A 27,935-nucleotide genomic window follows, 5' to 3' on the forward strand; every position below is an offset into this window, starting at 1 on the left:
CTTTAGATACCCTGGAGACAGTAGCCCCTGCAGTCTTCACTAGCCTAAATTTTCTTCTCTTCATCCGAGCCAGGATTCTGCATCTCAAACAGCTTCCCAGTGCCCACATGTTGCTGATGTGATTTGGGGGCAGGGGAGGTAGATCTGTGTGAACTCATCCACACAGACACTCATTTGGTAATCACTCTCAGCAGAACAGTGCGACATTCACAAACTTGCAATACACACACACACACACACACACACACACACACACACACACAGAGCTGACTGGATGTCTACCATCTAGCCTGTGTTAAGATGTTAGAGAAATGACCAGCAGCAGGAATGCCTAAGTAGGTTGCCAATCATAAGTTTCAGAGACCAAAAGATGACCTCATACCTAGAGAAACAATGGTGGGAGGGGGGGGTCTGATAGTTTTAGTTTTCTAAAAGCATCATGGGAGGCTCCTGAGACTGACAAACCCTAAGTCAGTGACTCCCTCTGCTGCAATGTAATAACTCTGCCCACACCTAGTGGCCTCATCAAACCATAAGCACACCTTGAGAAGATAAGTACCTCAGTCGTAGGAGTTGAGTTCTCAAAATATATTGAACATGGCAGGTGGACAGGGCTGTGCGTGCACTATTAGGAGTCAGAAAAAAAAAAAACAGCCAATTATTATCTGTGAGTCACTATGGATGGCTAAGGAAGCATTTTTATCATTAGGCACTGAGTCTCTAATAATTTTATGTCATATAAATCCAGGAGCTGATTGTCGCCATGACTAATGCAGGGTAGATGTTTCTCTTCAAGGTCAACTCTTGCTCAAGGAAAATGAAAAGCAGTTCTCTGCCTTGACCATGATAATGGGTTAATAGAAACAGATTTATACGAATGGGAACGAGTGAGTCAGAGCACTTTACTGCATAAATAACAAAAAAGGAGTTAAGACTGATTCGTCTCCAAGCAACATATGTAAGTGCAATCACAATTTAGTGGTTTTCGTATATAAAATAGACCGCCAAGAGATTCACTTAGAATTATTCATGGCTGGTTTTCACGGTTTCAGTAGATTTTTAAAAGCTTCTGCCTTGCCAGACTTCCCATTGTAAACCTTTACCAATAAGGATAGTGGGCCAAGCTATTTCTATGGAAAATATAAATGTTATGGGTCTCTCAAAGTAGATGCAGTTTAAAGAACATGAGATCCATAAAAGAGAGAAAGAGAGGGATGGAGTGGAAAGGGGAAAGAAGGAAGGAATGACCAGGAAATAAGGGAGGGAGGGGAAGGAGGGAGGGAGGGGAAGGAGAGAGGGAGGGAGGAAAGAAGGAAGGAAGGACTGCCAAGATAAGATTAAAAGATTTTCTTTATAATTCAGATGTAGACAAAGTAGTAATAAGTAAGTTGGCGAATGGTAAATTATGTGTGGAATGAATTAAAATCTCCTAAAAACCCAAAGCATTTGTAAATGTGAAGAATAGACACTAGGGTCTTAGAGCATGGACCAGAGTGTATTTATTACATGGCCTTCAAATTACATAGAAAATTAATTTAGGGAAAAACAATAAAAATGACAAGTGACTCAAAATGTATTTTAATGTCTTTAATAAAGTCACAAATGAAACAGAAATACTAATGGGAGATATTTTAAATGGCAGATTGCTTTTAAAGTTGGAAACAATGACCTTCAGATGACCTTGCAGCTCTGTTTATACTTCCTTGAGTCTCTGAACTTGGTTGCTTTTCCTACACAATAACAAGGTCATCTGAGGAAGTTATGTTGATTAAATAAGTTAATTCAGGGAAGTTTTGACAAAATGTTTAACACACTGGGTGCACGTAAGTGATCAGTTATTATCGTGACCCCATTATCAATAATCTGCCTCTCTGCAGCGTTCATGGTTGTGTTGAAAGTTCTAGTTTGGACTGAGTTTGGCAGTCTACTGAGGGAGGTTTTTCTTGCTAACAATGCCACCAGAAGATCTGGGCCCTGGTCCCAGCGTCACCACTTTGCAGATGTGCAGTATTGAGCAAACCCTTCAGTCAATTTGATCAACTGTAAAAGAAGAAGAATCATTTGTGTTCTGCCCCGCCCCCGCCTACATCCCCCACCCCTGCCCAGACCCAGTGCTAGTACCACCATGTGAGGTTGGTGTTGATTTATGTGAGCTTGGGTTCTCTCTGAAGTGGGGACTGAACCCAAGACTTCATTTGTGCTGCGTAGGTGGATGAGTGGTGGGTAGCAGTAAGCAGCTACCACTGCTGTTAACCCCGCACTTCCTTTGCCTTTCCCTTCTGAAGCAGGCAGTCCTGGAACTTGTAGTTCTCCTGTGTCAGCAGCATCCTGAGTAGCTGGGATACAGGCTTACACGACCAGGTCTGACTTCTTTTCATCTTACTTCTTAGATATAAAGTTGTGTTTGTATGTAGAAGCCTGACAGTGGTATTGTTGGGCTTGGGTCCCAGTAAGTAGAGAGGAGTGTAGACTCAGTTAGCCCAGGATAGCCTGAACTCAGCATAGTAGCAGTACCTTTGAACTCTTAATCCTCCTGCCTGTACCACTCAAATGCTAGGATTACAGTCAGGGGCAGCCACACTTGCTCTGTCTAGTCATTCTTGAGCTACAGAACCTCTAATAATCTTTTTGTGTAGACTGGAAAGTTCGGGTTAAATACAAGGCTCAAACACAGGTTCTACGGCACACAGCACTGTGTTTGCCATTTATTTTGCAAATAGGCATAATATTACATAACCGAGTACTGCAATCTATGTTTAGATTCATCTAAAAACTAGAAAAAGAGATGTAACACTGTCTCTCTGCATTTTGTAAATTTTTATTTTTTGTAAAATTTTATTTTATACCCGATAAATGAATGAAGTATTTTAAAATATATGATGTTCTTGGCACTCCAAGAGGGACTCCGCTCATGAGCCATTGTCAAAGGTTTGTAAAAGATCCCAGCTTTTCAGGATGGTCAAGACTAAGGGGAAAAGCTCAGGTTTTAGATGATAACAATTATTAGATGAGAGGTTGAAATTTATATCCCTATGTTTAGCTCAGAAATTTCACCTCCAAACCATAGATTACAGATGTTACAGTTACAAAGTTCTGTACCATCTGTCTCCAGTAAGAGAAACCTATTTCTCTGAGTCAGGCCGCAGGATGCTTGAACTAAGATACAATGTTACAAGGCTGCCCTGGGGTAAACGCAGAGGCACTGCAGCTTTAAGAGTTGAGGTGCACCTCAAGAGCTGTCCTGACTCGGTAAAGCCAGCTTGACCACTAAAACAAGCTGCAAATTAATATAACAATACCTCTCCGATTCATCTGTGCTGAGTACTTGCTATAGAATTTCTCCGGGTGAAGCTCTAGCGTTTTTTTAAAACCTAAGTATCCTTCTTCTGGCTTTTCTGGAATTGCAGAGTACTAGCATTACACAGCAAAAAGGCAAGCCAGCAAGCTGGTGTAAGCGGACAGCTAAAGCTTAGCCCCGGAAAACATGGCATTTCTATGGAGAAAAATTTCAAGCTGACTAAGTTCACATCCATAAAGATGGAATGTTTTAAGATTTCTGAAGGCTTCAAACTAACTTTATAAAGGCAGTGACTGGTAGAAATATAATCTAATATTCAATGTATAAAGTATTTGGTAAGAGAAGTAAGCATACTCAAGAACTCGGGGGACTTAATGCCAGAAAAGAGATACTGCACCAGATAAATTTGTTTTAATTTAAAAACAATAGCAGCATACACATATGGCCCAATTTTTCTTATAAAAAAAACTTTCTTTCTCTCCTGGGGTTATTTTCACATTCCTACCAACAAATGAAATGAACAACCCTGGCATGCTTGTAAACTTTGACATCTGAGACTCAAGCAAAAATAAGTAAGTGGTCTGATTTTCTTTTCAACTCATATTCTCCTTTCCAGCAGACTTCTGTTCTGTGCCTCTTACGCCAACCACCCCTTAAATAACCAAAGGAGAATTCATAAAGAATTATTTATTATGGGCTCTAGAAGTAGATCCCAGGCTATAGCATGGGACTCACACCACAGCAGGATGCTGGGCAGGCAGATGGGACCGACACACTGGGCAGTGTTTCCCTCCCTCCCTTCCTTTCTTCCTTCCAGAGCTTCGTGTTGCCACTCTCCATCTGTGTGTGTGTGTGTGTGTGAGAGAGAGGGGGGGGTATAAAAATCTTAAAAGAAAAAATAAAAAAGGAAGAAAAATATGATCTATATTATATGTGTGTATCTTCATTTTTGACCCAATAAATGAACCTTTTGTGCAAATATTGTATTTCCATTTTCAATCAAGAGCTATCTTGACTCTCAGTAAACCCACTTGACCATTAAAAACATGCTGCGAATTAGTATAACAACACCTCTCCAATTCATCTGTGCTGAGCTCTAAATGTAGGACTCCTCCTGGAGATGCTCTAGCATTTCTTAAAACCTAAGCCTCCTTCGGGCTCTTCCAGAATTGATTCACAGCACCAGACCCTATAAATTCCTTATAGTACTTTCATCTTAATTCAAGTTAACATTCATGTTTATTCTAGTGAAGGAATTAGAAATAGAAAGAAGATGCTCTTCAATTTTCCAAAAGGCAATTCAAAACAGACAGTGTCTTATGCAACTATTCAGAGATAATTTCATTAAAGCTCTTACATCTGAATTATATGTATAGCTTCCTTCTCTGGAATAAACCATAAAAGTACTGTAGTAAACCCAGTGCCAGCCCCACAGTGCAGTAAAGTCAGATACCTCTTTTTTTGGCTCATTTTCTCTGTTGCTAGTATGTTACAGTACAGCTGCTATGATGTCGCCAAGAGAAAATACACAAAACACTTTTATGAAAAATATTAAGGAAGTAAATTTTCTTCAAAAACTCAAGGGAGAAAAAGAAACAGGAATCACTGCCAAAGTCATTTTAATAATAATGATAATTTTAAAAGACTGCATAGTGCATTTACCCTTCAAGTCACCTTCGGGACAATTACAGAAAAGAAAGGACAAAGGGGAAAACTGCAGAAAACTAGGGAGGGACTGAAGCCATAATTTTTAAACTATTAGTGCGTTTCCCCCTTAACAGAGAAACATATAAGTTCCTGCACCATCCCTTAAGGCCCAGATTAATCAATAGTTCAGGTGACATTGTAGCTAAGATGTTAAGCACCAGGTTTAGCCTAAGTGATTGGCCATGACTTTATTTGCAAGCAACACTTTCCTTTCTGCAACTGGCTGGATGTTTAACAGTTTCTGAGCTGGTTTAGACACGAGGCAGAACAGGCTGATTGTGAAGTTAAACACATGCTTCCTTGTAAAATGTCTGCAGCGTCATCTCATTGCCAAAGCCCCACAGAAAACTCGCAGCTGAAGCCTGTTTGTTACCCATGTGCCTCCGCCACAGGGAGCTCTTCCCGTTCCTGTGCAGTAAGACACTGCGGGCAGCTTTCCGTGTCTTAGTAAAAGCAGGCAGCCACACAGAGCTCAAGGATAAATGCCGCAGAGTTAGGATGCTGCAACATCTACATGGTACCCTACTGAGGCCCCACCCTGCTAGCCCACGTCAGACAGACCCACCAAGTTTTTCGTTTCCATTTGCTTTTCCGTAGGAAACTGATGCATTTGGTTCGACAACATTTACAAGTTAGTCCTCCTCACTTTGTGGAAGTCACTCTCAGGGACTCGAGCCTGGGCTCTCTCTGCTTGAGCAGTAAGCAACTCTCTGCCGAGCAGACCTGCTTCATACCCAGCCCCTCACCCTCCACCCCCGCGGCCCGCAATGCTGCAGTGTCACATTTGAGAAAAGTAACTCCTTAAATGAGCCCTTAAAATTCCCTTCTACCTTAAAATATATGGGCCGGGAGCTTATAAGACTACAAAAAGCAAAGCCTCAGAAGGACCGGCATCTGTGACTACTTACTGATTAATACAACTCCATCACACAATGAAGCAGAGATTAGAGAACATATACTGAAAAAGGAGGAACACCAGTCTGCTGCCTCTGCTTCCAAGCACTGGTTTATTCTGGTCCACAGCAAGCATTTCACAAGGGCCACTCCTTCCTGTGACCCCCCCCCCCCCAGCTCCCGGTGTCAGGACTGCATCCTCACTTTCTCTGGCAGGACTCTAAACTTTTTCACTCTTGAATTTTCCCAAACTGTAACCCAAAATAGAAGGGCATCTCCAGTTAAAAATACACAACCAAAGGAAACCCTCCGTGGAATGTTGGTTTAAAGACATGCTTAAAGAATGGTTGATCTATTCCAAATCAGTCATTGAAAATCTACATAAGGAAATAAGTTGCATTTTTTAAAGGGGAGGGGGAACACCTGGTTTATTCCAGCCTGAGATGTATCGGCCCAGTTACCTTTCAATTAATATAAAACTAATCCAGTCACCCCGACAGCTGCTACAGCAAACATTAGTATCCATTGAGAACGATGACTATGCAACTTTCAAACTTATCATACACGCTATCTCCCTGGATTTTTTTCATCTCGGATTTCCCCTTCCCAATGAATAGTTGACCTTCAAATTTCAGGCCTTGTGCCTCGTTCTCTCCTCCTAGTATCCATCCTGTGTTGGTAAAGTCAAACTGAGTTTCAAGTCTCTATTTTCCTTAACTGAGTTTAATGAATTTTTAGTTGTTTTCAAAATCTGCAGCTCATTGTGCCAACTCTGCACTGCAGAGAAATCTTAGCGTGGGATTTCCGGCTTGATTCCTACAAGCAAACAGTCGCTACAAACAGGTTTAGTACTATTCACTGGGGGAGATGAGCCAGAAGTGACCCTCCTCTGGGCTCTGAAACCAGCAGCATCCAAAGGGCTCCTCTGGGCGCTGTCCTTGGTGCTGCCGGGTCCTTGGGTGTCGCAGCGCCTTACCTGCTGAAAGCTGCATGATGTCCCCCAACCTTTAAGCAGACTGGAGCGCCACTTCCCACTTTTAAGATAAATGACTAACCCAGCCTGTCCTTTGTCCCCTTCCCGGAGATTTCAGGCGGGCCGTTCCACAAAAACTCTTTTTCTTTTCCCTTCTGCATAACTCTCAGCTCATCTCGCTGCTTTAAGACAAGAAGCAGGGGGAGGAAAGGGAGGACAAGAAAGATAAAGATGGATGGGGGAAGGAAAAAGAGAGTGGGGGGCTAAGGAGTGAAAGACGAGGCTGCAAAGAAAAAAAAATCCCAGGGGGAAAGGGCTTCATGGGAAATGCCTGGTGAGAAGAACTTTAAAAAAAAAAAAAAAGTAGAGGGAGGGGAAGAGGGTGTGTGTAATAAAGAGCAGCAGAGCCTAAGGCCAAAAGTAAGGAAAAAAGAGACTAAGAAGTAGGTGGCCAAAGAAAAGCCAGGAGGCTGAGAAGAGCTGCCAAAGGGGCCAAGAGTGGCCGAGACAAAGAAAGGGCGCTGGGAAAGGGCACTTGCTCCAAAGCTGGGAACTGCAAACTGCAGTTGAAAAGCAGAGAATCTACTAGGTGACAACTGGTCTGGAACCCAAGGGAACGCTAGGAAAGGGCCGGCCCGGCGACACCCAAGTGTGGGGTCCAGTGTGGCTCGGGCCCACGTGGAGCGTGGAGCGGCCGCTGAATCACCGCAGGGCTTGTCTCCCCCTTTCCCCCACCCCGGCCCGGTGCCCGCAGTCCCCGCCTCCTCGGCCGCCGCCTCCACGGGGCGGGGCCCTGGCCCGGGACCAGCTGCTCCGCTATAAAGGGGCTGCGGCGAGGCCGGCAGAACGCTGTGACAGCCACACACCCCAAGGCCTCCAAGATGAGCTACACGCTGGACTCCCTGGGCAACCCGTCCGCCTACCGGCGGGTCACCGAGACCCGCTCCAGCTTCAGCCGCGTGAGCGGTTCCCCGTCCAGCGGCTTCCGCTCGCAGTCCTGGTCCCGCGGCTCGCCCAGCACCGTGTCCTCCTCCTACAAGCGCAGCGCGCTCGCCCCGCGCCTCGCCTACAGCTCGGCTATGCTCAGCTCGGCCGAGAGCAGCCTCGACTTCAGCCAGTCCTCGTCGCTGCTCAACGGCGGCTCCGGCGGCGACTACAAGCTGTCCCGCTCCAACGAGAAAGAGCAGCTGCAGGGGCTGAACGACCGCTTCGCCGGCTACATCGAGAAAGTGCACTACTTGGAACAACAGAACAAGGAGATCGAGGCAGAGATCCAGGCGCTGCGGCAGAAGCAGGCCTCGCACGCCCAGCTGGGTGACGCTTACGACCAGGAGATCCGAGAGCTGCGCGCCACCCTCGAGATGGTGAACCACGAGAAGGCTCAAGTGCAGCTGGACTCTGATCACTTGGAGGAAGACATCCACCGGCTCAAGGAGCGCTTCGAGGAGGAGGCGCGGCTGCGGGACGACACCGAGGCTGCCATCCGCGCGCTGCGCAAAGACATCGAGGAGTCGACGATGGTTAAGGTAGAGCTGGACAAGAAGGTGCAGTCGCTGCAAGATGAGGTGGCCTTCCTGCGGAGCAATCACGAAGAGGAGGTGGCCGACCTGCTGGCTCAGATCCAGGCGTCGCACATCACGGTAGAGCGCAAAGACTACCTGAAAACAGACATCTCCACGGCGCTGAAGGAGATCCGCTCCCAGCTCGAGTGTCACTCAGACCAGAACATGCACCAGGCCGAAGAGTGGTTCAAATGCCGCTACGCCAAGCTCACCGAGGCGGCCGAGCAGAACAAGGAGGCCATCCGCTCCGCCAAGGAAGAGATCGCCGAGTACCGGCGCCAGCTGCAATCCAAGAGCATTGAGCTCGAGTCCGTGCGAGGCACAAAGGAGTCCCTGGAGCGGCAGCTCAGCGACATCGAGGAGCGCCACAACCACGACCTCAGCAGCTACCAGGTAGGAACCGCGGCTGCGCGGCCGGCCTGCGCCAGCGCCAGCGCCGCGCGCCCCCGACAGGACACACGAGCGCGCACCCAGAGGTCCTCTTGGTCGCGCTCCCTGGTGGCGGCTTTCCAGTGCGCGCACGAGCGCCGCAGAAACGAGTTAGCTTTAGACCATGGTCCTTGCTCCGCCCCTCTTCGTTGCCCCACCCACCTGCCGCAACTACTTAGAAATCCCCATCTCCTTTAAAAACTTACTTCCCCACTGAAGATTCTACTGTAAAAGTAAAAAGGCACTTTCTGGTGGTTGAGAAATACACCGTTTAATAAGCAGAAGCACAGATACTCTCTTGTATTCCTGCCTCCTTCTTCGCCCCACCCCTTTCCCCCACCCCCACCCTCACCTCACACCCTCAACCCCTCCCCCAGTCCCTACCCCGTCTCCAGCCAGGATGGACCCAGCTCTCAAAGATGACTTCAGTCCAGAGTTTGGGTGGGGATGGGGGGGAACCAAGTCCACCAGGGACCTTCCTTAGATTCCACAGTGCTCCCTTCGAGGGACGTTCTGGGTTTACCAGTCTCCCTTCCTGTTGTACCTGGTTGATTTTTGTTGGTTTTGAATTCTACTACCATAAAAGAAAAAGCAATAGCTAAGAGAGGTGGGGCGGGGGGAGGAAAGAACTTGGGGCGGGGAAGGGGGATAGCAAGTATTAAGTATCATGTAAAGGAAGTTTCTAGAGATTCCCTGTACCTTTTAGGACACCATCCAGCAGCTGGAAAATGAGCTTCGGGGAACAAAGTGGGAAATGGCTCGTCATTTGCGAGAATACCAGGATCTCCTTAACGTCAAGATGGCCCTGGACATCGAGATCGCCGCATACAGGTACAGGGTCGGGCAGTGGAGGCACCGCAGAGACTGCAGCAAACAGCCCTCCCCGAGAGGCCTGGTCCCCCAGCTCAATTACAAATCAAATCCTACGTATTACAGATACAGTTTCATCAATTTTATTCAGCTTTGAAGAGTGACTATGAGGAGCAGGGGGAGGGGGGAGGGGTTGAGGGAGGGGACCCAAACATATTGTCTGGAAAAAAAAAAAAAAAAAGCCCAAAGATGAACAAAAGAATGGTACTTTTGAGTTGCTGGGGGCCATACCAATAGGTTTTAATTCTTGTTGTAAGCATCTGTGTGTCTGTTAAGCAGATGAGGTTTGACTTTCTAATATTTCATCTGATGGCTCTCCTTTATAGTGCCAAGGACAAACACCAGGTCATTCTTCTCCTGTTCTTCCATTACAGCTTACGGTTGCCATCCTCTGGCTGAGACTAGATATAGACACATTAGAATATAGGTGCACTTACTTACTTTAAGTCTATGGATGATATACATGCATTCAATCTGGCTATAAATATAAATTTAATATATATTTATCTACATATGTAAAGTATGATGCTCTCATATCTAGATCTATATAAGCATATATGTATAGAAACATACACAACTAAACATACAGGCAAATATAGGCGTGATCTCTTATCCGTAAACTAATGGTTCTAGGTCTCCTGAGTAATGCTTTCTTTCCTTTAGCCAGATTCAAAGCATACAGAAGGCAATCATTTCCCGTAAGGCTGTTATAGCAAGAATAAACTGCACTTACTTTTTAAGGGGACCAAATGATTTTTACAAATAGACATTCAGTCACTGAAATCGCAGAACAAATTATAACTTGGTCCACCTATATTAGTATGTAGCTATAATTTAAATTCATCAAAATTCTGACTTGTGCCCAATAGCTTTAATCTTTAAACTGAACACTTTATTTGTTTTTAAAATGCATACAAATCTTGACAATTCAAATGATGAGGGAGACCACCGTTTAGAGGACAAAGTGGGTTGGCCACTAGGGACCATTTTAGCACATTCATGCTACACCAATGGTGAGCCTGCTGCAGAACTGGATTTACTAGCTGGGTGTGGTTCATTGTCTACTGGGAGTGGCTAGACACTGCAGCAGAGCGCTGACTGGCACGCTTGGAGAATCTGCCACTGAATATGATCACCATGTCCCATGTGGATGAGATGACAGTGGGCACTCACTGCACTGGTAGCAAGAATGTTTTCTTATGTGGTTCTATTTATTCAAAAGTGCCCACGACATTAAGCTTGTGGTCATGAAGATTAGAAGACAAAATAAGTCTTTACTGATGTCTCATCCTCTGGTTCTCTCCTTAGGAAACTCCTGGAGGGTGAAGAGACCAGATTTAGCACATTTTCAGGAAGCATTACTGGGCCTCTGTACACGCACCGACAGCCCTCAGTCACAATATCCAGTAAGATTCAGAAGACCAAAGTCGAGGCCCCCAAGCTCAAGGTCCAACACAAATTTGTGGAGGAGATCATTGAAGAAACTAAAGTGGAAGATGAAAAGTCAGAAATGGAAGATACCCTCACAGCCATTGCAGAGGAGTTGGCAGCCTCTGCCAAAGAGGAGAAAGAAGAGGCAGAAGAAAAGGAAGAGGAACCAGAAGCTGAAAAGTCTCCCGTGAAGTCTCCTGAGGCTAAGGAAGAGGAGGAAGGGGAAAAGGAGGAAGAAGAGGAAGGCCAGGAGGAAGAAGAGGAGGAAGATGAAGGTGTTAAGTCGGACCAGGCAGAAGAGGGAGGATCTGAAAAGGAAGGCTCCAGTGAAAAAGATGAAGGTGAGCAAGAAGAAGAAGAAGGAGAAACTGAGGCAGAAGGTGAAGGAGAGGAAGTAGAAGCTAAGGAGGAAAAGAAAACTGAGGGAAAAGTCGAGGAAGTGTCTGTCAAGGAGGAACTCAAGGTCGAGAAGCCTGAGAAAGCCAAGTCCCCTGTGCCAAAATCACCCGTGGAAGAAGTAAAGCCAAAACCAGAAGCCAAGGCTGGGAAGGGTGAGCAGAAGGAGGAAGAAAAAGTTGAGGAGGAGAAGAAGGAGGTTGCCAAGGAATCACCCAAGGAAGAGAAGGTGGAGAAAAAAGAGGAGAAGCCAAAAGATGTTCCAGATAAAAAGAAGGCTGAGTCCCCAGTGAAAGAAAAGGCTGTGGAGGAAGTGATCACCATCAGCAAGTCGGTAAAGGTGAGCCTGGAGAAAGACACCAAAGAGGAGAAGCCTCCGCAGCAGGAAAAGGTGAAGGAGAAAGCAGAAGAGGGGGGGAGTAGTGAGGAGGAAGGGGGTGACCAAAGCCCCCAGGAATCCAAGAAGGAAGACATAGCTATCAATGGGGAGGTGGAAGGAAAAGAAGAGGAGGAGCAGGAAACTCAGGAGAAGGGCAGTGGGCGAGAGGAGGAAAAAGGGGTGGTCACTAATGGCCTAGACGTGAGCCCCGCAGAGGAGAAGAAAGGGGGGGATGGAGGTGATGACAAAGTGGTGGTAACCAAGAAGGTAGAAAAAATCACCAGCGAGGGGGGCGATGGTGCTACCAAATACATCACCAAATCTGTAACCGTCACTCAAAAGGTCGAAGAGCATGAGGAGACCTTTGAGGAGAAGCTGGTGTCAACTAAAAAGGTAGAAAAGGTCACTTCACATGCCATAGTCAAGGAAGTCTCCCAGGGTGACTAAGATTGGAGTCCATTGCAAAAAAAAAAAAAAAAAAAGGTTAAGCCATACGACAATTTCAAAAATGCATGTGATTGACAGCTTCAAACCAGAATGGGTTCTCCCATGGGGGCTCCAGACATTGTATTTTCCTTTGTGCAATATGAGGGAACTGCATGCAAGCTCAGCGTGCCCCCGCTCCTCAGTCCTTGGGGGGAATTCAAATGCATGACTGTGTATGTACCTAGGGAATTCGCCAGTTTCCTAAGCTGTTGGGAGAGGGGCACTCGGGGTGGGGGATGTCTTGAGATGTATTATGCAAAGTACCAACTGAGCCAAAAATAAGTGACACAGAAACTCTCTTAGCCTTAAGAAAGCTATATATGAATACTTATGTTTACCTCACTGGTGCATTTAAAATGGACTTCTGTTCATGGGAGAACCTTGCTGATCTATCTGCACAGTTCGCAACCTTATGTTGATCGATGTTAAATGTCACAGCAGTCCCTGCTCAATAAAGGTCATACTGGAAACATAAGCCAGATGCGTGGCGACATTCTTATTTCACAGTGAAGTACCCGCCACCGAGCGCTGCCTTCCTTCCAGAACACATTGTCTCTGGGAATTGTTAGCGAACCTGCGCATGTCAGTTTTCTCAGAGAATCTAATTGAAAAACACTGTGTAAGACATTCTCATGTGTTGGCACGTGTACTTAGCCCAAGCTTCGTCCCCAAACATTAAAACTATAGTTCTTAAGCAAAGATTAAAGCATCGTGGGTAAATCAAAGTGGAGAGAAGTCTTCAATCTGTGGATGGTTTCATCCCAAGGAACATGATCAAAATCAAGGTGAGGGGTAATAATGGAACCACAGCAAGCGCCACAGAAGCAGGGAAGTCACAACCAGGAAAAGTCGTGTGTATGTAGATGTGGGGTTAAATAGTCAAGAAATACCCACCCTGGCTAGTGGTCATTTCCAACACTGACTCTGAATTTGGTTGAACAGGATTTATACTACTGGTCTTTATTAGTTGGGGGAAACAATACCAAAAGTAAATAAAATACTTTTATTGGGTTTATTTTTTTTTAATGAAGTTTTGATTTAGGTAGGTAGCAAACAATTTTAGGTGAAAAGCCCTGGTCTGCACCAAGGGGAAATCACACTGTTTCCTTTCCAAAGTCATGTGCCTTAGAGCTTTATATCCATGCATAAATTAATAGTGTATTATTTTTTCCAAGTCTTTATTTTTTTTCTGTTAATGAAACCAGCCCAAGGATATCCTCCTTTGATATTCTCTAATTTGAAACACTGAATGTACCCAGGGAAGCTCAGAGTTCATCACAGGTTCACAGTGGTCTTTCCCCAGCCATTAGCCAGACCTCAGTTTTTAACCAAACCTGTATATCACCTACACATATACTTATTTATATTTTTTCTTTAAAACGACTTGAGATTATGTTAAAACACTCATTTTTTTCCAGATGCAATATCCGTGACACCCCCAACATGAAATAGGGCTATTAAAATATAACAAGCCAAAAACCCAACTCTATGTGGAATTTAAAACTAAAACAAATATACTGGCGGGATCCAGGGTAACACAGCTAGAGAAAAATTAGCTGATGAAGCAGGTGTTGGGAAAGGGGAGCTGGGATAGAGGTCACAGACAGCCCAAGGCTGACTCAGCCCAGGACTAAAGCTGCTTTGATGAAAGTTCCGGAAAACAGCATCATGTTTGTCTCTCACTTCGGCCAATAACATAAGAAGCATCTTGATTGTCAGTCCAATCAAGTCACTGGCAACAGTGGGGTTGGGGCAGCTCCTCCCACCCGCCCCCATCCCCCCCCCCCCCTGCCTGGGAACAATCAGAAGAAAGAAGTGCCCAACCTGCCCTGAATCTGAATCTTTCCGAGCACCTCATTTGCTTTTCGAGGGACACTTCCCTGTATCAAAAGAGACAGGATCACTCTTTTGACCGCCTCACAGAGAGAAGAACGACATCTCTTTGGCAATCCACCTGAACACGTCTTAATCAATAAATGGCCTTACCTGCAAGTAAGATTAGAGGTTAGCTCTATACGAGCTATATATAAGGCTAATCCATATAAGCCTTAAGTAGCTACTACGTAAGTAAGCATTATTATAAAAATAATCATTTGCTCCTAGAGCAGTCTCATCAGTTAAAGTACAAATGGAGGAAAACGGATTATCAATAATTGTCCCTCGGGTATAGAAACTTTTTCTTTAATTTTTGTATTGTCTTGTTTTCCAGCATGTACTATTTAAAAGCGGTATCAGTCGGCTGAGCTCTCTCTGAGGCCAGAACTGTGCACTTACTTCCCAGCCCCAGCCCTGTTTCCACCTTCCACACATGCTAAAAGACAGAATTGCTATCTTGACCTCCTTGTGGACATTTCTAATTGAATAAATTCATTGTTTATTCATCAATTGAACAGAATGATCACCAAGAACCCCTGGTGACACTGTTCTTCACCCCTGGAATTACAGATTCTGTTGTGAAGGACAAACATTGCACTTTAATGTAAAAGACAACAGTCTGAAACTCATGCATCCAAATATATTCAGTGACAGTGAGAAAGTGTATCCAAAGCTCCGAGACTTCAGGAAGCTAAGGCTGAGGTCTCTAACTATAGTCTGTCTCGGCTACAGGGACTGAAGTATTGAAAGAAAAAGAGAGTTGTCGATTGGTCAATACATTGCCTTTGAGATGCTGTTCATTATGTTATATTGTGAGAAGTATCAAAGCTCCATTTTCTTAATTGAAAAGTAAAAATAAAATAATTTCCCTGTAAACCTTTCTCTGGTCAGAAGTTAGATCACTGAGCTGAGACTTAACTAGGAGTCCAGCTCCGGAGTATACACACCACGTCTCAGGCTCACTCATGGTGGGCAACTCATATTAGAAGAATGCCCATCTAACTCCTCTGTTTATTTCCAGAGGAGCCATCCCATGAGCTTTCATTTAGCATCCTAATCTCTACATCACGAAGTTAAAAAAAAGACGCACAGTGATTCTTCCATTTCCAACATCCTTCCCTCTTTGATGGACAACAGCGTTGGATTGGAGTTCCAATGCCCTCAAGGCAGCACAGTTGTCTACCTCGGGGTCATTATGCTGTAAGTTTCCCCTTCTGTACCTGCAGACTGTGGAAGCCGGGGTCCTCCACTGACATCTGTGTGAGTCTACCATACGGCTGCAGAGTACACGAATTCGCCAAGTGCTTTTCTCCTGGTAAACTTGCATATTTGACTTTTTTAAAAAGGAGTTATTTCTGGTGTGTTTTAGTATATGCCAGTCACTACACAGGCAGTATTAAAACATTAGGATAGCCGTTTCCACAACAAATAGGTTGCTAGTTCCAGTTTGGAACAGGTTTTTTTTTTTTTTTTTTTTTTTTTTCCTGGTGGTTTATATAACTTGTCCAAAGGGAAGCAGACATTATTTTTAAGCAAGCTATTTTATTAAGACTACACAATTTCCCTCCATTTCCAAGATCCCTCCTTCTTTAGAAGGGTAGAGGTTTGACAGCAGCATTGGATTAGAGTTCAAATGGCATCAGGGACAGCACAGTTGTGTGCCTTGGGGTCATTTTCCTACAAGTTTCCCTTTCTGCCTACAGACTGTGGAAGTCGAGGTTCTCCACTGACGTCTATGACAGTCCTGAGACCATTGAGATCTCAAAACTCAGTAAGTCCTTGCTTTGCAAACCTGACAATCTGAGTTTCATCCCTGGATCCCTCAGTGGAAAGAGAATCAACTCCAAAATGCTATTCTCAAACTCCAACACAATCACCCTGGCATGTGCTTGCCCATGATCACACAACTGTACACACACACACACACACACACACACACATGCATACACACATGCACACACATGCATACACACAAATATACACACAGGCACACACATGCATACACACATGCATACACATACACATATGCATACACACACATGCATACACATGCATACACACATACACACACATGGATAGACATGCATACATACACATGCACACACACACACACACTGAGGATGATGATGAAGAAAACAAATTTTCCAGCAGCATAACAGGCACAACTGTTTGTTCATATTCGGTATTAAACTGAACCAAAGCAACAGATAAATGATTGAATTACTTTGAAGACAAGAAACTAATTGGTACATTAATTAGCTTATGTGACTTCAATGCAAATTAAATAGCATTCATAATTATATGAGATATAATATATGTTCAAATGTACATATAATTTTCAACATTAAAGTGTGTGTGTGTTGGGTTGTATGGTACATGCATGTAACCGTGTGGGTTCACATATGCAGTCATATGCAAAGGCCAGAGAAGGACGTCTGGAGTCTTACTCTATCATTCCCATCTCATTGCCTTGAGGCCTGAAGATTGTACAGTAATCATATCAGGAACAAATGGTTGTCTACACATCAAATCTATGAAAGTTCCTTTGCTTTCTTCATCACCAATCAACAAGCGGATTTAGTCCATGTTACTTTTATGTTTCTACACAGTTAACCCAACTGCTTCTTCAGAGTGTCATAGATGGACCACAGAACTTCATCATGGTGTGTGGGATCTGACTCATCAATGCATAGAGGATCAATGCCCTTCTAGGATGTGTTTAAGCCTTTTTCTCTCTACATTTAGGGAATAGCTTTCCTCGATGTGTTGGCATATCCAGGCTGGGTTTCCAATTTTTAGCAGCTTCCATAGGAGCCAGGGTAGTGTCAGCACAAAAAATCAGCACTGTCAGAAGCAGCTAAATGTATTGCTGTGTGCCATAAATAGGTGTGTTTCTCACCAAGTAGGTTGCTAGATATGGTTTTGAAGACTGCATAAAAATTGAACATTCAGAGCCTTTGCATGGAATACGTGATCAAAGTTGACTGGTCTGTATTGGTGAATTAGTTATACTACTTTATGATCCTGGTAGGTCCCACTCCCAGCCACACACACACACACACACACACACACACACACACACACACACACATTAATTTTAAATGCCTTGACTAACTCAAAAAACATGGGTCATTCTAATTCCCACTCTCACACCCACAGCTAGCACACACTTTCCTCCTGTAATCCTGGCTTAATGCCCTCTGATTCTGTATTTCATCTCTGTTGCCCTGGCTCCTTCTGGGCAGCTCTCTAGTCTGCTGCTTAAGACACTTCTGCACAGCCCCTCAGGGACCACGTTCCTTCTCGCCTACATTTTGGATGATTTTTCTTCCGAAGTCTAAATCTGATCTGTCCCCCTCCAAGTCATGGTAATCCACTTCTCCCTTCCAGCTCCTATTCCACACAAACCCAAAGGTCCCGCCTCAGTTTTCCTGCTCAGCCTTTGGCCACTGGCTATTTACTGATCAATCAATTGGGAACAAGAACTTTCAGTGTTTGGACGCTCAGATTTCCGATCTGGGAGAGAAGGATTAATCAGAGCATTAGAGCCAACCCCCCGCCCCCAGACACTGGTCCTTCAGCCAGACCATGAACACTCTTAATTTGGTGTAACATAATTCATTAAATATTCACTGACACTTTTGAGGGTCCCCATACATGAGGCATTTTATGAAATCCAAGGGAACAATGATGGTGTCCATCAACCCATAATTTCAGACCCCACCAAAATCACACAGCACATAATACCCCATGGAGCCACATTCACAGCTATACACATCAAATGCAGAGGCCAGGTGGAGAAAATGTCAGGGCAGGCCCGGGGTGCTACCAGGAACCCAAGATCCCAGCATGTACCAGCTGCAGGTGTGGGGCTTTGAAGGAGTTTCTCCCCACTAGGTGAGCAAGGGATGAGAAAGTCCTCTTGCCTGCTATGGAGAAGACCCGACTGTTCACTCCACAAGCTGGCATGCAGCTCGTGGGCCAAATGACACACAGCTCATAGAGAGGCTGAACATCATCCCTGTTGGAAAAGTGTGCCCTTCGCCTATAAAAACTATGCAAAACAATGTTGCACGTATGAACATCAAAACCCCGCCTTGCCCTTTCTGCAAAGCGTTGTTCTGGCCAAATTTACCTACTTCTTTCTATGCTGAATTTCAGGGTGACTTACATAAAATTATAGATGTTGGACTCACAGAACAAATAACTACAAATCCTATGTCCTTAATAAATGGGGAGTTCCCATTGCTATTATTATTATTATTATTAACAGTAATGACTAAAATAGGCATATTGACTCAATCTCCGTGTCTGTGAGACATACGCACAAAGATTTGACAAGTAAAAGAGTAGGCACCTACCTACTGTTGTTTAAATTTTGTTTCTTATTTATGGGTGCCTTTGCTTACATATGCCTGTGCACCACGTGTACACTATACTCACAGAGGCTAACAGAGAGCATGGCATCCTCTGGAATTGAACTTGAAACACATCTGAATAGACATGTGACCACTGGAAAGGGAACCCATGCCCTCTGCATAAGCAACAAGTTCTCTTAACTGCCAAGCCATCTCTTCAACCCATCAGATACCAATCTTTACAGCCATGTTCACGTGCTCTGTCCTTCTTAGACTTAGGAACCCTAAAGGTTGGATTAGCTTTAACCTCTCAATCCCCTTCTCACTCCTAAGTGTGACTGAAAAGCTTTTTGGAGCAAACTATTCCCACGGGAAGTTGGATGGCATTTGCGAAGCTTTCTAACTCCTAAGTTCCAGTAACTTCTATCTTCTGGAGCAAATCTGACTAGTTCAATAGTCCCCAGAGTGGGCTTTCAGAGAGATGAGGATTTGTCCCCATATTTAACTAGTCCAAAACAGTCATGAAAATCACACTGTTACAGGAGATGTAGAACAATTTCACTCAACAATAAGGTCCCCTGGACACTGAGTTCCATGATTGTGTCCGTGTATGTAACACTGCCTTGCGAAAAAATATTGCCAAGTACATCAAGATTCTAATTGGTGCTGGGGACCAATTTCTACGTTTCCATTTTTTAGACTTTTAAATTAGAAATTAGATTTAGAAATAACAAGCTAGAATAATTTAAGTTTGAAATAATTAAAAGGGTGTTTTTACTAGCTAGTCATCGATAATGACAGCCCCTTAGAGCAAAGTCATGTGCTCCTAATAATAGCTGTGACCAACCCTTTGTTCTTTAGTGATTGACACAAGAAAAATCTTCAGGATCTATTGAAATGACCAAGCACCCAATAAAACTTATTTTGATCCACCAGCAGCCCAACTAGTCCAGGCAGTTCTGATAAAGCCTGGTTTGGATGTATCATATTAAAATTCTGGACAAATTTGGATAAGTCGCTTCAACCCCCCGCCCACTATCATCTGTCACTACCAGAGCCTGGGATGAGATTTCCCCTGCATTGTTGTGAAGCTTAATAATCACCGTGTCCCTGTGAACACAGTTAGCTGTGTCCACCCACTGAGTTCATTCTCTTGGCACACCAGGATGAGCTTATAATTAGAAGAAATCACATTGTCCTGACATTTGAAGAGCTGAGGCTTATCTATCCCTCACCACTCACCCATGAAACGTGCCACCAAACACTTCAGAACCTGTCGACTTCTCCTTGAAGTTGGCAGTGAGTAAATTCGTTTGCCAATATTTTGCTAAGAATCTGTTTGGATACTTTGCTCAGGAAACAAATGTCCCCATCAAGAGACATCAGAAAACGGGAAATAAAGAGAATCACTTCCAAAGTACCCCAAATATCTCTTGGTAGCAAGAGGAGAAAGGAAGGAGGGAGAAAAGGAAAGGAAGGAGGAAGAGAGAAGGAAAGAGAATCTTTAACAGAAAAGATGTGTTAAAGGCTGAGAAAAGTCAAGAACATTCAAGAGCATTATCTTGCCCATATTAACATCCTATGACTCGATATTATAAGATAAAATTAAGTTACATATATTTCACCATGAAGCTGACATTCCCTATGGTTGAGGGCTTGTTATGCCTTCACAATACATTTGAGACCTCTATGGAAGTTGGAAAGTCTATGTTCTCTTTCCATGAGTCTGTATTTTCACCATTTTTCTACAACAGTAGAACCAATAACCCCCCATTTGCCATTATAAAGACTCTATTAGAAAGTTGCTTTTAAAGCCTTGAAAAAATCTGAAACATATATTCACATTGATGCCTTTGGGGACCACTAGTCTTGCACAATCTCTCCTATTATTTCCTTGGCCCTTCCATCAAAGGGTGGGCGGGCGATTACAACAATCAAGAAGTACAACATAGCTTTTAAGAACACAAATGTTGTGGTTCTGCGAGACCTTGTTTATAGCAGAATGAATCTCGACTTCTCTGTTTGATTCCACTCTAGAAAAAGTGCGTATTCTAGACTCAAAGCTGCAGAAGAAAAACAAACAAACAAACAAACAAGTTCCAGGGTGGGTGGGGCTGTTCTCTACCTGAGTTAAGTGGAAGGCATCTGCCCAGGTTGCAGAACAGAAACAATTACAGGAAACAGATGCAAATGCATTCAGTAATTAGAATGCATCAGAGTGGACACAGAACAGAATGCAGAGAGCAGACAACTCAGAATCCAGGTGCTGCCCACAGCAATGTTACAGAAGTAGCCATTTGAGGACTGATCTTTGCCAAGAAAACCAGTTAGTTTTCTGTTGGGACCAACGGTACTTCCCTTATTCTAGGCTTTTATCTTTGAGGGTTTGATGTGAGCATCAGGTCAAGCATCCACACTCAATAGACAAATATAACCGGAGTGTGTCTGGTGTCGAGGAATGGCCAGAGCAGAGAAAGCTCTGCAGCAGTGCCTTCCATCTCTGTAGCTGTGTCCAAACATCAAAAGCCTACAGCGCATATGCTTCTCTCCAGACTAGACCTGCTATCCTAAGTTTCACAACATGTGAGTCAGATGTTGAGAACCTTCTTTCCAATCTGCAGAGGTGGAGCCTGGAAAGTTCTTCATCGGGTCCAGAGGACAGTCACCAGCAAGTGCATTTCTCTGGGGTTGATTTCTAAAAGGAGTGCTTCACACTTTAAATCCTAAGTGTGATGGATATTTGATGTAGAATACTGGCACTGTACTATGCCCAGCCACACTTCTGTCTGTCTTACATTGTTTGGTTGTGAGCTTAGCCTTTAGAGGCTGAGCCATCTCTCCAGCCCTACTTCTCTGTCTTTCTTGGTCTCTACTGTGTCAGTGTATGTCCATCTTTTTTCATTACTTTTTCACACACCAGTTAGTAATGACTTGGCCATTCTGAGTACAACATTTAGAATCCCACCTACTCAGTAACAATGTATTATAATTGTTTTCAGTAACAATGTATTGTAATTGTTTCCCTGTTTTATTTCAAATTCGTGGAGCCTACATGTCACTCAGCTTTTAACTTTCTTCATATCCTGTCATCCAAAGAGTTCCCCCACCATGAGCACAGTAATCAGTTTACTGCAGTTGATTCATTGGCTTCAAGTTAATTTATACTACAGCCTCACATTATAGATTATGAAAGTAACACATTTAATTGATAATAATAATCTTTACCAAGGTGACACTTAACACTTGTCACTTCTTAAAGGCCTCTAAAGACTGCACACTAGCATTGAGCTGATGCAGAAGACATGCCAGCTATAGCACTGAGTGAGCTGATGTTGGATTTGTCCCACTTAAATCTGAGTCAGCATAAGCAATCTGTGCTCAGATGGTTTGGGGTTCAAAATTGGCACTAGTTTAAATAAATACCAATGGCAAAGGTCAAACTGTAGGCATCATAGAGGTGGAGAAAATCCCCAGATAAAAAATGATTTGAGAGATTGAGGACAGGTTTGGAAAATGAGGGTCCTACAAGGACTGGAGCGGGAGGTCTAAAAATGAAGGGCAAACGGTGGAGTGTGCAGTCAGAAGGACAATCATCTTCTGGTCATGTCCCTTCCTAGATTCTCTGAATCCAAAGCTGGGACACTGTTATCATCACGTCTACACTCTGTTTTATGACACTTAAATGTTACATGAATATATTCACATATTCATATATACATATGTATGCATGTATATGTATGTATATATATATATATATATATATATATATATATATATATATGCATGGAATCCATATATGTATATGGAATCAAATGAGGAAAGAAAGCAGCTGAAAGGAGATGTTGACTTGGGAGAGAAACTTAAGCGGGCACTGTGCACAGTCAGGTGTGCCTACAGGCCCAGAAAGGCAGGGGCAGGTAGATAACTGGACCCTTATACCATATATTTAAGAACCTAAAACCATCTTCCTATACTTTCCAGTGTTCACTACATGGCATATCACCTGATGCAATAAAAATACAATGTGTGCAGTTGCTCTATATGGTTCAGACAATAACAATGAGGGAAAAACCTCCAGGTGTCATCAGAAACAATGTAAAAAAAATTCTTGACACACCATTGGCTGAATCCATGAATATGAAAAATCTTCCACTACAGAGAGCCTGCCTATGTAAGACGTATATGTCACTCACTGCCTATCCAAGACACAGAGATAGCCCTGAGACAATGCACCTCCAGACAGAACAGATGGAAAGACTCCAGGGAGAAACTTGTGTTGCAAGGAGGCAGAGACCCAATTGTTAGGAATTAAGGAGGGAAGATGGATAAATTAATTAATTAAGAGGGCAAGTGAGAACTGGTCAAGGAGGACCTTGTGGGACTCAGTAAAGATAAGGCGTTGGAGCATTTTGAGTAAAGAAATGCAATCGATGAACTTTGAAAGAACCTCTCTACCTTCTTGAGTACAGAATGTCCGGCAAAAATAGCTAGGAAGAAAAGGTTACATAAAACTATTGTAACGCTTTGGGTAAAGGTTTCAGTGTCTACAAACAAAACAATGACATGGAGGATGGGAGAAGTCCTGGGCTACATTCTGTAAGTGAAAGCTATGGAATGTGAAGCCAAGACCTGAAGAATGAAATCAAAGGTTACACCATAGTGCCTGGCCTGTGAAGCTAGATTATGAATTCACTGTGATTAGGTATAGAAACCTGAAGAGGCGACTTTGGAAGGCTTGAGGAAATGGGAGGGATCAATTGGCCCAGCCATGGAAATTGCCAGCAGGTATTATAGGGGAGATGGTAACTCTAAGGAAACTACCATTGTCACAGTGCTTCTTGTTTAGTGCGGGGTATGTGTCCCTTATCCCTTAGTAGCATGATGAGGAAGGATGGCAGTGCTTTAAGAGGTCAAATGTATGGTTCATACAAGTTGCCATGGTAGTGACTATCTTAGTGTCCTTTTCCTTTGAAAGACACACCATGGCCACAGCAACTCTTACAAAAGGAAGCATTTACTTAGAGCTTGCTTAGTGTCTCAGAGGCTTAGTCCATGATCATCCGGGCAGAGAGCATGGTGGCACACGGGCAAACACGGTGCTGGGAAAGTACCTGAGACTTCGACATCTTGATCCAAAGAAAATGGGAGAAGAGAAGACACTAGGCCTGGCTTAAGGTTTGGAAATCCCAAATCCCACCCCCAGTGGAATACTTCCTCCAACATGAGCACTTCTGCTCTAACAAGGCCACACTTCCTAATCTTCTCAAGTAGTACCACTCCATGGTTACTAAGCATTATATATAAGCATATATGTGTGTGTGTGTGTGTGTGTATGTGTGTGTGTGTTTGTGTATGTATGTATATATATATATATACATATATGTATATATGAGCTGCTTATGGGGGCTATTCATACCATCAGAGTGACCAATTTTATTACAATTCAAATTATAATCTCAATGATGAAAAATCAAAGGAACTGACAGATGGGGAACTGGTAACGTGGGCAGGGGTATGAAGATCAAGCTTGATCACAGACATGTGAAATTAATTTTCTGGCTTTAGTGGTGAGCCATGGCTTTACAAATAACAGAGCTGCCTGATCTCCCTGAGATTAATTCATTCACAGTCATTTTATTATTGTGGTGCTTTGCCACCAGACTGTTCCTGACCAGAAGATCTGCCTTTGCTCCTCAGAAATTATGATCAATCACTTGTCTTAGAAGAAGTGTCTTGCTTTGTTGCACATTGTTTAACCCTGTGTGTCAAAAGACAGGGTCTGCAACTGTCACCTTCACCAACAAATTATACACTTACTTCCAAAATAGTAAGTGGTATCTGGAGCTATATGTAGCATTAGCCACCAGAGTCAGTAGATAATGGAAAAAACCATTCCATGCTACACAATACAGACCTATTCTCTGCTGTTCTATTGCTTCTGAAAAGGACCATTTTAACTAATGTACATATGTACATGGTTTGCCGTAATCATAGCCACCAAAAAGAGCTGGAAGAATAAAAGCAGCATTTCTCCTCAGCCAGAACAGTATCCTGTGAGCAAGGAGCTGGGGCAGTACCAGAAGGCATTGCACAGTAAATACCGCTGGGCAGATCTAGGGCAGTGCCCAGAAGGCCATAGAAGAGGTAAGGACTTAGGAAGGAGATGGGGTAATATCTGGGACGTTTCTAAGAAACCCATCTTGGTCCTTGCATCCTGTCAGCATTCTCAGAAGCATCTGTGACCAGGAGATTGGGATAGCACCCCAAAAAAGTCAAACACAGGGAGAGTCAGGGCTGAGTCACATCAATTACTTTGGTTTTTTGACATGTTCATCTCGGGTAGCTGTGTAGATTATCACAGGTTGAGGAAAGGTGTCTAAAATAGTCTTTTCAGATGATGTTTGTGTTGAGTGCAATCCCAAAGGGGATGATGTTAGGAAGACAGCCTTGTGGTGCTCACAACCAAGGCCACTGCTGTGAGTAACTGTGACAAGGTGTGGAGAACAGACAGCAGGCGTGGGGTAGAAGTGCACTTTTCTGCCCATGTTGCTGAATTATCATCAAACAGGAATAAAGTGTTGCCATCTAAGAGTGCAGGAGGAAGACAGGAGGCTGTGAAGACCCTTGGGTTTCTGTTCCCTGTCTCCATGGGGAACTGCAAAGAGAGAAAATGGGGCTTAACACAGTCACACACACACACACACACACACACACACACACACACACACACACACACACATACACACACACACACACACACACACACACTGAATGTGGGAGCCAGTCAAGAGGGGACTGTGATTACTCTCCCCTCAGAACTAAACCTTGGTTTCACATATTTGACACCAATTTTTCCTCTTTAAGCTGTGAACAACTTGAGATTTACAGGAGAGAGTCTTTTTACACCTAAAGCCTTGTGTGACTGGGAATTGGTATAAGGGTTCTCTCCAGCTGTGCATGGGAGGATGCTTGTGTCTCTGTGTGTGTGTGTGTGTTTCTATTATACAGTGGTGACACATCTCCAGGGAATAAACTATTAGAAACAAGTACCAAGTTACAGTGGTCATGAATAGGTCACTTTCTCTTCCTGGAAACAAAGTCTTCATTATGGGGTTCTGTCTTTGCCAGTGGAATCCTTCTCAAACATGTTTGATGTCCAGTGGTCATTTCAGGAATAGGTCTGAGCCATATGAAATTATAGTGATGAGTTGTCTATAAATTAAAAGAGGTGACATTTAGCTAAGAATGAAGAGATTTCTGGCCATCAAAATACAGACTGAAGAAGCTTGCATTTCCCCTATCTACTGAGAAAATGAAGACCATTATCAGCAATCAGACTGCCAACATTCCCAAAAACATTGACACAATTTTGAGATAACATTCAGGGCCACATAGGAACCCTCTGAAGGGACTTCAGTCTCATCAATGTAGAGACCAGTCTACTTGGAAAGAACAAGAAATGAAGGGGAAGTGGAAATATCCTGGCCACTGTCCACACCATCTTCATTTGTGTTCACAGAGTCAAGAGTCACAAGGCTTCCATATGTGGTCTGTGTGATCTCACTTGCCCAATGATGCCATTACTCAGGTCTTTGGCTGAAATCTAAAAGTTCTTGAGAAAAATACACACACACACACACACACACACACACATATACACATACACACACATAGGGTCTGGATGAAGATAGATGTTGACTGTTCTGTCTTTCAGGCCCAGAAGGATGTTTTAATCCTTTCGAGAAGCAGTATTACGCAGGTTTGGGTTCAGCAGCTCTGATTCGGCAAGCTGCAACAGTTAAGAACAAGGGTATCGGGAAGGTTTTGGACGGTCTTTGGATGGCATCTATGAGTCTGAGAAGGGAACAGAGCAGCAGGCTGATGAGTAAGACCTCAATTACCAGCTCCAGACACAAGACCCCAGATTATCAGTACAATTTAGGATGTCTCTGGGAAAAATAAAGGACTGTTATGAGGGGTAGGCATTTAATAAATCCCAGAAATCCAAGCTAATTAAAAAAAAAACCTCTGCACACTAAGACATTGATTAGCTCCTTCATAACAAACTGATTAATTTTGTGTATTTGTTTAGTAGAAGTTGTTCATGTAAAGTCATGTTTCAGACCTAAGACATTGTTCTTAAATCTAAGATGTCAACTGGGATAAATCTGTGCATAGAAGAAAATAGTTAACAGTATCATGTTTCTATCATAACTTACTATAAGTTCTATATTAGCTGCTCACATATTTATCCCCAATAAATAGAGCAATATTAATTTAATTCCAAAGAAATTATTGCAAGAACAAAAAGGTCTTAAAGCATCATGCCCGTGTTTGTAGAAGAAGAATATGGAATATGGAGGGGGATGCCTAGGTGTGTGAAACACTGGCTGTGTAAGTGTGAGGGCCAGAACTTGTATCCTCAGATCCCAAGTAAATTCCTAGGAGTACTGATATACCTGTGATTCCAGCCTGCTGGGAAAACCAATATGGGATCCCCAGAGCAAGCTGGATAGCCGGACTATCCCATAATCAACCAGTCCTGGTTCTCTTGAGAGACCTTGCCTCAATAAAAGCAGTAGAGTGACAGAGAAAACCTCCACATGCCAACCTCATGCTTCCAAACACACATAGGTGACCGTGCACCTGCACACACATGTGTACCACACACATATGAATACATATACATGCATGCACACAAACCACACACACATACACATGCAACCAATGGCAAAACAAACAAACTAACCTCTCACAAACATGAGGCTCTTCATCAGGAATGATTAAAATGAATGTAATACCTTTTTAGTGAAGTATTTATCTTATGAGTATGAATGTTTTGCCTGGATGGATGGATGGATAGGTGGGTAGGTGGATGGATGGATGGGTGGGTGGGTGGATGGATGGATGGATGGATAGGTGGGTGGGTAGGTGGGTGGGGAGGTGGATGGCTGGCTGGCTGGCTGGCTGGATGGATGGATGGATGGGTGGGTGGGTAGGTGGGTGGGTAGGTGGATGGCTGGATGGATGGATGGATGGATGGGTGTGTTGATGGATGGATGGATGAATGAATATATGCATGCATACATGTGTGTGTGTGCTGCATGCATACCTCATGCCTGCAGATGTTTGTTAGGTACCCTGGAACTGGAGTTAAGAATGATTGTTTACCACCATATGGATGATGGGGACCAAATCCAGGTTCTCTACAAAAAAAGCAACAAGTCTCTGAGACATCTCCTCAATCCCACGATACCTTTTTAATACATAATTTCAC

General features: G+C 43.7%; 1 protein-coding gene across 1 annotated transcript; it reads left to right on the forward strand.

The window, feature by feature from the left end:
* Window positions 1-7,753: 7,753 nt before the first annotated feature.
* On the forward strand, window positions 7,754-12,386 carry NEFM (neurofilament medium chain; the record flags this gene model as incomplete). Its single annotated transcript, XM_080926580.1, has 3 exons — window positions 7,754-8,827; window positions 9,570-9,694; window positions 11,042-12,386. 3 exons carry the CDS (start codon window positions 7,754-7,756, stop codon window positions 12,384-12,386), a joined length of 2,544 nt encoding a protein of 847 aa, XP_080782706.1.
* Between the last annotated feature and the right edge of the window lie 15,549 nt (window positions 12,387-27,935).

This window comes from Micromys minutus (genome assembly GCF_963924665.1).
Source record: "Micromys minutus genome assembly, chromosome: 12".
NCBI lineage: Eukaryota > Metazoa > Chordata > Mammalia > Rodentia > Muridae > Micromys > Micromys minutus.